This window comes from Coccinella septempunctata, chromosome 1 (genome assembly GCF_907165205.1).
Source record: "Coccinella septempunctata chromosome 1, icCocSept1.1, whole genome shotgun sequence".
NCBI classification, from domain to species: domain Eukaryota; kingdom Metazoa; phylum Arthropoda; class Insecta; order Coleoptera; family Coccinellidae; genus Coccinella; species Coccinella septempunctata.
The window spans coordinates 45,572,094-45,585,010 of record NC_058189.1 but is presented as its reverse complement, the minus strand read 5'-3'; the positions used below and the strand labels follow the sequence as shown (position 1 = coordinate 45,585,010).

General features: G+C 34.3%; 1 protein-coding gene across 1 annotated transcript; it reads right to left on the bottom strand.

Annotated features, from left to right (window-relative positions):
- Nucleotides 1-10,396: 10,396 nt before the first annotated feature.
- LOC123312942 (lysozyme C-like) lies at nucleotides 10,397-11,408 on the bottom strand. Its single transcript, XM_044897540.1, has 2 exons — nucleotides 11,286-11,408; nucleotides 10,397-11,225 (listed from the first exon to the last, which is right to left on the bottom strand). Exon 2 carries the CDS (start codon nucleotides 11,088-11,090, stop codon nucleotides 10,512-10,514), a length of 579 nt encoding a protein of 192 aa, XP_044753475.1. The 5' UTR covers nucleotides 11,091-11,225; nucleotides 11,286-11,408; the 3' UTR covers nucleotides 10,397-10,511.
- Between the last annotated feature and the right edge of the window lie 1,509 nt (nucleotides 11,409-12,917).

Here is a 12,917-nt window from a genome sequence, read left to right as displayed (position 1 = left end):
ATATTTTATATTGAATACATCTCGCACTGCAAAAATAGATCCATTCCTCGAAGATAAAGATAATCGAGGAAGCGTTCTCCAAGTTACCAGAAAATTTTATATCAATTAAAAAAAAACAGAAAAATGTAAGAAATTGAAATTATTTCTCAATCTTTTTAGAGTTTTCACTCCCAATCTCTGGAACAAAATCAATTAAAAAATTGAAATAACCGATTTGCCCCCGCGTAAATTCTTGCACTATTTTGTCAGGAGCAAACCAAGTAGAAAAAATTGTTACCTGACAATGAACTGAAAAAAGGAACATTGAAATTATAATTATGTATCGTAACCTTAAAAAGTTTAAGGAAGATGCAGAATCCTCCCAGATCAATATCGATTGAAATTACGTTTTATATGTTAAGCCCGTTTGTAACAGCCGAGAATTCTCTGGAGAATTATCTACCAAATTTTGGTAAGAAAACGGCAGAGATTATTTTGTATGCAACTGAACAGAGAATTCTACCGAAAGTGAGTATGTAACGGTAAAGCATTCACGGCGCATGAAATCTCGAGTAAATTTTCTAGAGAATTCTCGGCTGTTGCAAACGTGCTTAAGATTGACCTAATATTCGCAACCTAAGTAAAAAAAAATCGGAAACTATACCTACAGCCCTGAAACCATCCTGAAATGTATGAATGGGACAATGATTAACGAGATGATTTATGGTTTCTTCTGGTTCCCTGCATTTACAACTAGGGCTCTGAATTCCATCAGAAAAGCATATTGTTGCAACGTTGTTCCTATAGGATTCAGAATACACCATATTTTCCTGGAAAGATCAAAACCAGGAACTCTATTCGAGGGATCACTAACAAATTCTTGGTTGAAAATAGGGCGCGAATTCCATTAAGACTGCCAAATGAATAAGGACCATAAGGTTTTACGCGACTTCAGTAAAAGAGTGAAATTTATTCCAAGAATTTATAACTGCAGTCTGTGTACGAATATGAGGCGGTTCAATGTTTGAAAGAACTGGTAACCATCGAATAGGTCTAGATCTAATAGTTCCGGTAAAAATTCTAGAAAAGTTTAGGGCAAATTCAAACAAACGGTTTCTACCATTGACGTATTATGATTCGTTTATAAAGTGAAGTGAGGAGATTAAAGAAACCACAAAACACAGAGACACTCCTTTTTAACTGACGCTAATCAGTGTAATCGACGTAAATCGGCGACAGTCGCCAGTTACTTCTAAACTCAGTCTGGGTCCTTGGTGAAATTGGCCCTTAGCCAATTGTACAATTTTTTGCACATGACCATTGTTAACCCCAATGGGGCAACAATATTCAGCAGCTGACCTGCAGGGGCGTCTTCAGCGGGCATCGTCTCTTATCGGCATTCTGTTTAGAGCTTGAACTACTGATACACAATTTTTTTTGTTTAAAGTAGACTCGCTGCATTAAACATTTCAAGGGCATGAAGCAAGTACAAATTTCATTTTGTTACCAGAATTGGTCCATACTTAAAGGAAACAAGCAAAATTTCTGCTTATGTTAACGTAAAAAAAGGACATCTGTATCAACACAAAAACAACAAACACTCCAAAATCGAATACATGAAGTCTTAGAAATTTCAAAAGTCATTTACTTATTCGAACAAACTTCGTTTATCGACAGAATTTAAAGTGGTATATGTATATACAATATACCTATATCAAGCTGTTGAGTTTACAATAACGACATTTAAATGTCGATCAATATTCTGTGTATCTCTGTCTGTGCACAAATATAACACAGTAATATAATCCCCGCATATAGGTTTTCACCATTTCAACTCGCATTTAACCTCTGCTCTTGTGCCAGGAGATTTATTTGTGGAATTCTCACGTCACACGAAACCCCTATTGAAATCAGAGGATCCAGGCAGATTTGTACTCTGTGAAAATGTATACAAAAGCGGGAAGTAGAGTTCTAGGGTTTTAGTTTTCGATACGCATTACCGCCCACATTCATGCCGATTATATTATGGTTTCATTCTCATAAACAACTTTTTCTCCCTAGATTTAAGGTATCATAAGGGTGTTATGATTAAAATAATCAGATACAATTGCTAGGATTTTTTCATTACTGAATATGTGAATGTTAATCTATGAATCAGATAATTCATAGTACCTACTGGGTGTTTTCCGACCCTCCTGGCAGGCTCTAATACAGGATCCTATGAGGAGTCAGAAATAGGCTTCTGGGTGTTTCCTGGAAATCATGGAATATTGTATAAAGCTTTATATTTTCCGAATTATTCAATTGATTTTATGATATATTGAACAATATGAAAAACAAGAAAAACAGAACCGTTCCAGGTCATTGATTTCTTAGTCTACAGGATGTCCCAAGTTCGAGTGCCTATTTGACGTTCCTGTAGAACTGGACATATTCAAAATCTAATAAATGGGATTATGATATTGTTTGAAAGTCTCTTCTGAGTTCAAATATTTTTGAGGCCTGGGCACTTCCGGTTATACAAGGAGTGGAAATGAATTTTTTTTTCAAAATTTTGTTTCTGATATGAACGAGTATTCAATGCTGAATACATTTCCGTTAGAACCATTGTATTCGTTCAAGTAGTTTTCAAAATATCGAAAAAAAACATTAAAAAAAGGAAATATGCGTACCTACTCAGTATTATGTTTATTATTCCTTTTCTAAATTTTTTTGAGCACAATCCGATTTCAGTTTTTTGAAGTCGAAGAATGTGGGAATATTGAACATATCCTGAAATTTTTAAAACTTGCTACAGGGTGTTCCAAATGTTGTGTCAAAAATTTGGATCAATATTTGCCCATAACTTTCGTTTTTCAAACTAGAACCCTAATTTTTTATGATTGCGTTGGAGTCTGCGAATAAGAATAATGAAAGTGTCCTAACATGTCAATGCTCTCAAAATGAATAATTCCTGAGTTATTTGGGATTTTCTGAATTTATGTCGTAGAATTTATAAAATCTACTTCATATCAATAATCTATGGTCATAGAGGATGAATTTCACCAATAATTCACAAGTGACAGACCTCTTTTCTGAGTTCATTTATTCGAAAAAAACGCAAAACAAGAATTCGAATGAATAAAACAAAAATTTCAGGTAGGATAATTAGATCTGCCACTTGTGAATTTTTGGGATAATTCATCTTCTGTGACCATAGATTGATATGAAGCAGATTTAATTCATTTGACACTACGTACGACAAAATTCAGGATATCGTGAATAACTCAGGAATTATTACCTTTAATATCATTAAGGAGTTAAAACATTATCCATAATTGTTTCGCAAAATCCAACGCAATCATAAAAAATAGGGTTCCCCTTTGAAAAACAAAAGTAATGGACAATCTCTTGAAATTTTCTTGCTTAATTCACGTCAATAGCTCTTTTCTGAAGGGAAATACGATTGTTCAGACGAAAGTATGCAATTTATAACATTAATGATAACACCTTAAGAATATAGTACAGGTATAATTATGAACAATAAAGACTCTAAAGTCTCTCTAAAAATAAAGATTCTAATATTGAATATTGCCTCCAAGTGCTCGTATCACTGCTTTCATGCGGCGGGGTAAGCTTCAAATAAAATTGGCAATTGCCTGTTATGGAACGTTTTCCCATTCTTCAAGAAGAGCTATTCAGAGAACTGGAATGGTTTTCGGTTGACGGTTGCGAATAAGCCTCCCTAAAATGTCCCACACTTGCTCAATTAGGTTCAGATCGGGGCTACATGGAGGCCAATCTAATCGATGGATATTGAATTCTCACCACATGGGCAACTGCTTGCGCAGTTTCTTCTGACCGCATAATAAAAAAATCACTTGCTTCGTGTAATGCTAAATTTCAGTGAACTGTATCTGACAAGATGAATTATATTAACACTAATCATAACGTTGATACGCAACAGGATAACCGTGTTTATCGATAAAAAAGTAATAATCAAATTTAAAGTCAATTTAAGCTTAAAGTTTCCATTAACGTCATTTTTAGTAGGGTTAAAGGAAGCTTCAAAGTTAAAGCGACTTTAGGTTTGATTATGAAACCGGCCGTAAGTATTGTTCTTAATTCCTACGACGTTCTTACGGCCGGTTTCATAATCAAACCTAAAGTCGCTTTAACTTTAAAGCTTCCTTTAACCCTACTAAATATGACGTTAAAGGAAACTTTAAGCATAAAGTGACTTTAAATTTGATTATGAAACTGGACGATAATCGAATTAAACGTCACTTTAAGCTTAAAGCTTCCTTTACTGTCATTCTTAGTAGGGATAAAGGAAGCTTTAAAATTATAGGGACCTTAGGTTTTATTATGAAACCGGTCGTTAATGTTATAAATTGCATAGAATTGAAAAATCGTAGGTTTTTCCTTTCAGACGGGGGCTATTAACCGTAACGTGAAGTGAACAGGAAAATGCTAACAGAAGATCAGATTTCAAAAACTCACAGACTCATCAATAATTACCTCCAGAAATTGAGAGGAAATTGCAACTTTCAGTTCTACTTTGTATACCATCAAATTCACTTGAAATTCCTGCAGTGCTGACATTGGCTGAAAAACTAGATGAAATAGGCCACAAATAGACAAATGATCAAAATCGATGCACACCTCAAAAAGATATTTCAAAATTGATTTGGTGAAAAACTTTTCTATCCGGTTTTTTTTTGTCCAGGAGTCTATTATGTTTCTGTGAATTTTTGTGGTACATCTACTCAGACGTACTACTTCACGACAAGCTGTGGTAAGGCTAAATAGTGTTGTCAAGCTCTAATCCTGCTAAAAAATCGTCCAGGCTCGATAAGTTTCCATTTACATAACACTTGACTGTATTAGTCAATTTAAGCTTAAAGTTTCCATTAACGTCATTCTTAGTAAGGTTAAAGGAAGCTTCAAAGTTAAAGCGACTTTAGGTTTGATTATGAAACCGGCCGTAAGTATTGTTCTTAATTCCTACGACGTTCATAATCGAATTAAACGTCACTTTAAGCTTAAAGCTTCCTTTACTGTCATTCTTAGTAGGGATAAAGGAAGCTTTAAAATTATAGGGACCTTAGGTTTTATTATGAAACCGGCCGTTAATGTTATAAATTGCATAGAATTGAAAAATCGTAGGTTTTTCTTTTCAGACGGGGGCTATTAACCGTAACGTGAAGTGAACAGGAAAATGCTAACAGAAGATCAGATTTCAAAAACTCACTGACTCATCAATAATTACCTCCAGAAATTGAGAGGAAATTGCAACTTTCAGTTCTACTTTGTATACCATCAAATTCACTTGAAATTCCTGCAGTGCTGACATTGGCTGAAAAACTAGATGAAATAGGCCACAAATAGACAAATGATCAAAATCGATGCACACCTCAAAAAGATATTTCAAAATTGATTTGGTGAAAAACTTTTCTATCCGGTTTTTTTTTGTCCAGGAGTCTATTATGTTTCTGTGAATTTTTGTGGTACATCTACTCAGACGTACTACTTCACGACAAGCTGTGGTAAGGCTTAATAGTGTTGTCAAGCTCTAATCCTGCTAAATAATCGTCCAGGCTCGATAAGTTTCCATTTACATAACACTTGACTGTATTACGCAAATCAAATCAAAGTGCCTTTAGGCTTGGTCTTTCCATTTTTGCTGGATCCATGGTACTTCCTGTATTAAGCTCTAACCTAGGTACCTTCATGGATCCTATTGAAAAAAATACAGGTTCACTTTCGCCACTTGAAAATGCCACAATGTTTATCGAGATAAGTAAATAAGAAAAGTCCTTTAAATTTAGGTATGGTAAGAAATCATTCGCATTCTTTTGATTCCAATGTGATGAACATCCATCGAATTACGTAGGCCTATTTGAATGTGAAAAAGTAATAATATTTCGTGATCATATTTCCAGTGCCTGCGAAGAGCCCCACTTCGAGAATTTAAATCCGGTTTTTTCTTCATTGAACGAGTTTCAGGAGTGCTGAATTGGTACAAAGTTTTCGGTCGCAGCACGAAATTTATTATACGTCTAAAGCTAAGGGGTTCCCTAATCTTGTTACCGATAGCTAAAGGAACGACTGCGTCCTAAAGGATCTCCTTGAAATTTAAAATGTGCCCTTGTGGCCTGCCGAACAAATTCACCACCACTCGCGCTCCGCAGATAATGGATTCTTTAATCGAAGGACCCGTTTCAAAGGAAAATTCCCGATCCTTATTTTTTCAGGAATGTTTACGCTTCTCGATGGAACCAATAACAAAATTGGATCGAGATAACATCAGAGGATTGAACAATTTCATGAAATTCCGTAGTATAATATTTATTTATTAAATTCTCTTCATTGCAAAATGATAATATTTTGTATCATAACAATATCCAAATTCATAGTAGACTTAAATTCAAAATAAGTTGAAAACTACACAAAAAATCATTTGTATTGAATAACTATCGATACAAGTTCTGAAGTTCAATCTATACAGAGTCTCTCAATGAAAAGGACCTCTGGTATACTTTCACTTTTAGCGTATGTAGGTATTACATCAAGATCTACGATAATTTTTCATAGAGATACCCTCGCAAAATTCCGAAAAAGATAGGGTCAATAAAAAATTCGTCAAGCCCAAACGGTTACACCGAGGTAGATGAAACTTCGAAAATTATTCTTTGAGGAGTTGCTCTTTTAGAATACGTATCACATTTTTTAGATTTATGATGGTTTTTCTGGGAGATTCGTGTGTTGAACGTTGACCTTCGAAAAATTTAGAAATCTATGGGGTAAGTTAAAAATTTATTGATACCAAATTTAGAGGAGTTTCTATACGCGAAATGTGCCCCTATGAAAAATATGGGGTCACTAAAAAATTCGTCAAGCCGAAACGATTACACAGAAGTCGTTTAAATTTCGAGATTTATTATCTTCAGAGCATGTTACACACTCAGATCTAGGATAGTTTTTCTGGGAGATACGCGTGTGGAAAATTGACGTTCGAAAAATTTCCAAAATGATGGGTCTTTTAAAAAATTGTCAAGACAGATTGGTGGCACCTATACTCTATTCACTTTTATTTTATCACTCGGTTGGCCATGGAAATTTGACACATTTCACTCTGTATAGTACGAAAATGTGGGGTTATGACGCTTGTCAAAACATTTTTTGGTTTTAAATCAGCGCTATGTTGTTCGTTTTACGTGAAAGTCTCAGTAATTACGTATTTTATAACAATGTCGAATCACTTCGGAAAATAAGGAGTCAAAAATAAGTGACGAACATAATTGACGTTTATACAATTGATTGAAAGGCATACCAAATGTAGTTTATTGCATGGAAAATACAAGAGATCAATTTTTGAATATCTTTATTTTGGCTATGTGAGAAAATTGAATTATTGACACATCATATGCAGTAGCTTGAGGACATTTATTGTTGGTTATCTTGATTGGCTGAAGGTTGAAGACGTTACATTAATTGTAGATTTAAAAAAAAATCAACCCGAAGATGAAATGCATCTGTTGCATTGGTTGGAAATGGGTATCCCTCTAAGGAATTAACGGATAATTGCAAAAATGTTAAATTCTTCAACAAAAAATCAACTCGCGTCAATGGAAGATGAAATAATCAAAGGAAGTTCCACGGCAAGAGAAACTTCACCTTTAAACAAAAATTTCATATGAATTAACAATTAACAGCAAAACTGGCTCGTATTTATGGCTGTTTTTATTGTCGATACTTTGATATAATAATAATTATATATTTATTGATCCCTTAAGGCATTCACAATGTATTGGACAAGTCAAAGAAAAATGGAAAAATTAATTTTCTGGAACTTATTCTACGACGACATTCATCGAAAATCTTGTAGTAACTTTTCGCATTAGTTCACCCTAAAATAGAATTCTCCAATGCCGCCACTTTTTTGAGTCTCCCAATAGAAGAAAATTCTTTATCATCCTCTTCATTCACAATCTTTCTAATTGCTAAAACATGCACCTAAAATATATGTCGTTTAGATTTGAATGGAACATTACCTATACAAATTCACTCACATTGAATATGTTCGCTACCGTCTAACGTATTGTGGATTTTAGAATATCAGGGTATAACTATTTGAATGAGCGGACCTGAATTCTAAATAGCACTTCCTGAAACCCTGTCTCATTTTTCAATCACTTTCGGCATTTTCGTAATAAAAATTGATATTAGTTGTGGCAACGGCGTTATGACATTAACGACATTTCATAAATGCCAACGTTCTAGTTACAAAAACTTGAGAAAATTATTTCATGGCCAACCGAGTGCTAAAATAAATGTGAATGGAGGTTATATGTCGATGAAATTTCGAGATTTGTTATTGAAAGAGTTGCTCTTTCGGAATATTGATCACATTTAGATCTACAATGATTTTTCTGAAGAAGAGTTGCTCTTTTGGACTATGTATCGTAATCAAACTCTATCATGATTTTTTCTGGGAGATACGCGTGTCGGAATTTGACCTTCAAAAAAAATTTTCAAAAAGTTTGGGTCGCTCAAAAATTCGTCAAGACCGAACGGTTGCACTAAGCTCGATGAAATTCAGAGATTTATTACTAAAAGAGCTGATCTTTTAGAATGCGTGCTCTACGCTCTACGATTTTTTTTTAGAGATATGTGTCTCGAAAATTGACCTTCGAAAAAGATAAGGTTACTAAAAACTTTGTCCAGTCCAAACGGGTGCACCAAGGTCAATGAAACTTCAAGATTTATTTCTAGAAGGAATTTCAGAGTGTTTTCACATTCAGAACTAGAGGAATGCTTCTGGGAGATACGCTTGTTAAAATTTGATCTTTGAGTATTTCTCAAAAATATTGAGTCAGTTTGCAAAGCGTCAAGACCGAACTATTGCACTGAGTTCGATGAAATTTCGGGATTTATTATAAGAAGTGTTGCTCTTTAAGAATGTGCATTGCAACAAGCTCTACTATGATTTTTTCTGGCAGATGCTTTTGTCGAAAATTGACCTTTGAAAAATTCTCAGAAAGATTGGGTCGCTTGAAAATTTCTCGTGACAAAAAAGTTGCTCAAGCTCGATGAAAATGAGTTTTCTTGCTAGAAGAGCTGCTCTTTTGAGATTTGTACTCTACGATGATTTTCTGGGAATTACGCATGTTGAAAATTCATATTCGAAAAATTCCGAAAAAGATGGAGTCATTCTAAATTTCGTCAAGACCAAACGGTTGTTAACATGGGTACGGTTGAATACGAAGTACGAATCTAAAGTAGGTGCGTTGAAATATCTCGGAAACGAAACGGGCACAAAATTCGGAACAAACAGCACAAATTAGCACAAAATGAGGACAATTAATCGAAATAAAATAATTTCACATTTTGCACATGTGGGTCACAGCGTCAAGTTGGTGACACACTTGAAAAACTTGAAATATCTCGAAAACGGAACGAGCACAAAAAACCTCGAAATTATTTGACTTTTCCCGGCATCCAATAGCTTCCCTAACTTTGTAACTATTAAATTTTTCGAAACTCCTGTAAACTGAAATATACTAAATAGGCAATAGTGATTTATAACAGAATAGTTATGAAATTGTCCTCTAAATAACTTTTAAAACAACCAAAAAGCAAATAAATTAATGAGGTACAATTATTCCTGATATATATTTTTTCGACATATTTTAACGATTTGGCAGAAGAATTGGCTCACTAGGTGTCTGTTTTAAATATTATTCTCCTCCCATAATGTAGGTACACAACTTATATAAAAATCAGTAATTAGTTTTCTGAGAAAATTATGTCATTTCTTTTCAAGTTTTCCCATCAAATACGTGCTGCTTGCCACCGCATTGTAGGTGCAACCTACCCTCCGCATGCCCTCAAAGTATACAGGCACCCTACACCATTGCTTAGAAATTACGTTACATCTGAGTGCTCAGAGATCTTACTTCAGAAAGGAAAGATAATCAAACTCATCTGTGTTGTTAAAAAGACTATCCTCCCGTTTTTTATCGATTCGGTCGAAAAAGTTAAAATGAATGAGGAGATGGAAATTGAAGAATCCATGCACAGAAGGGGCTCTATGCCCACTTTTTATTCGAAAAATAATATATGTTCTCCTTTTTTTACGTCAATCCCACAGTAATTTAGCCCACTTTTCATACTTTTAATTCCTCAGAAATTGAATGAGTCACTTTGGTTCCTTCATTGAGGAATCAAAATAACCCATTTATTATTACTTAATTTGCAGAGAGTTCACATCATTTCAGCGGTAGAATAGACTTCCTATAATATACCTTGCCACTCTGTATGGGGGAAATATAGTGAAATACTCAATTTTTTTTCTTTGATTGAACTAATATAGGTACTCAATATTTCAAAATAGCTCGCATTGAATTTTAATATTTACGGTTTAAAATTTGTTTATTCAGTCAACAAGTTCGATCTCAAAGCTAATGAAAATATATCATTAACAAAAAAATTTCACTTTATTATTGTTACAAGTGAACATAGTTTTCTGATACTGCAAGCAATTTTTTTCAAAGAAAAATGAGATCCTCCACATCGAATAACAATAAGGGAGGTAGAGCTTCAGTGTTTCTCTTTGGAAAAACTGGTAAGGGTGGAAATTCATATTCGTCGTCGTTGTCACTGGTACTGGTAGACGGTTCTGTAGTCGTACTCAGGCCATCATTTTGAAAACATCCCTCAACGTATTGATCACTCTTCCCTCTACAATATAAAGGGTAAACCACCCATGCGTTGAAGCCGTTTCCTGACAGCCTCTGGTGTTCGTTGAAGATTCTTCTTATGCACTGAAGATCATCAGCGATGTCGTCGTTTTTGAAAGAATCACAATTGGCATAACATGCTCCAGCTTTTTGTTGGATTCCACACCAATACAAATCACTAATTTGAAATAGTCCATGATCACCGCTCACTGAATTCACCGCTGAGGTGTTGAAATTTGATTCGTGTTTGGCGATGCAAACCCACACCGGTATTTCTTTGGGATCGAAACCGTACTTATATTTGAGGTCTTTCGCAAGTTCGCACCTTTTGAATATTTTGGCACTGGCACAAACAAGAAAGCATAATAAAAGAAGTTTGGATTTCATAACGACGCTTCGATTTATTGCCCGATGTCGAACTGGAATGAAAAGGCAAGACGAACAATAATTCTAAATCCTATAACTGATGAATGCACTTCCCAACTTAGTATTCTACACTCAAGTTTCGTTCGCCACTTCGATCTGAAAGTTGAAAGAAACTTGAATCGTGAAAGAGCAGTTTGTTGAATTGATTTTAGTTACTTTATATTCCGTAAATATTACAATCCAGAACGGTCAACTCCTCCTTTTCTCAGGCTCCTCTTCAAGAATGTTAAATGTTCAACCAGTTTCGAGGCCATTAACATCAACGGAATACGGAATATTCTTCTCTTATATTCTGTTCGAAGGACCAAGTTTTCGAAATAAATCGATGGGTTCCTACAAAATGAAATAAAACGTATCGAGTAGGGTGCGGTCGACTGTTCAAGAAACATAATATATCGTGTGTGATTTAAGAATGAGTTTTGATCCAGATGATAACACACCAACAAATAGAACTTGGATGATGAAAAAACACGAGCTTTGATCATTTTTCAGATTGAGTAAACAGTAACGAACAAAATTCATATTCAATTTACTTTTCAGTAGATTTAAAAAATATATAAACTTATAATCGATACTTTCTTTCATTCATTCTCTCTCTCAAATAACTACAAATAAGGCATGTTTTCGACACATCGAACACAGCGATCACCCTACTTCTAGGGTGCAATAGACTCATTGACCTAATATCTCCTACATGAAAAAAATTTAATTCGTTTCAGAAAGTTTGATCATTTTATTGTTTTAATGAAGGATGTTTGTTGAACAAACCCATCAAATTATTCTCAACAAAAACGCGTCTATTCCTTTCTTGCACATAAAGATATAGTTGATTAAATTCTTTAGTTATTCATTTAAATATAAATTGTTCTGGTGTTAACAGTATTTTTTTTTCAGTTGCCCTAATCAATTTTTATAGCAAATATATTTTCATATTATACAAGATGATTCATTGGGAAATGCGCATACAGTCAGATAGAGGTTGCCTCTGAATAACCTATATTTAATGCGTCTATCCTTTTAGGACCCTTTAGACAGGGTGATATATGAATTTTCCTCATTTCTCAACTACTGTTCTTAAACTTATGAATCACCATACGCATTTGTGTGATATGTGGTTTGTACATTATTCGTTCATAGTGAAATCCATGAAAATTTTCCAGAATCGGAAAGATATCTGTGACAAGTGAATGTTCCTGTGATGGAGCGGAGTGTGAAAGCCGCAAGGCTAAAGTCAAGAAATCTACATTTCACATGTTGAACAAAAAAGAAAATCGAATAACAAGAATTTTCTTCATCTGCTTTTCCTTATTTTTTAGCCAGAGTATGATCATATGACTCTTCTGGTGCATTCTCGATAGGAATAATTATAAAAAAGAGCAGTCTGTACGTATTGATCAATTCAGTATAGTTCATTCAGGAATGATTGACATCTCGGGTGGCTATGGAAAATCAAATTTAAGTTGGTAATAGCCCACAAATTAAGAGATTGTGTTGCGGAATTCAGGTTGGTATTGTGAATATTCAGTAATTACATGTGAATCTATGCACTGACAGACGATAATTTGAATTTGGTACTGCTCTTTATGCTCTCAATTCAATCGTTCAAATTGCAAACATAATTTTATCAATTTTGAATGCTGATTAATATGCTCTGAATTTGATTATTCCCTCTTTTCAAATACTTTACTAGGTTATATTTATATATTCCAGTTCTGTGATTGCAGCTATAGAAATTATCGTAGATCTTTTGTGACTAGATATTAAGCTGTGACTGGACTTTCAAGACCT

Coding starts and splice junctions, on each gene's coding strand:
- LOC123312942 (XM_044897540.1), bottom strand. CDS start 11,090: ATGAAATCCAAACTTCTTTTATTATGCTTTCTTGTTTGTGCCAGTGCC.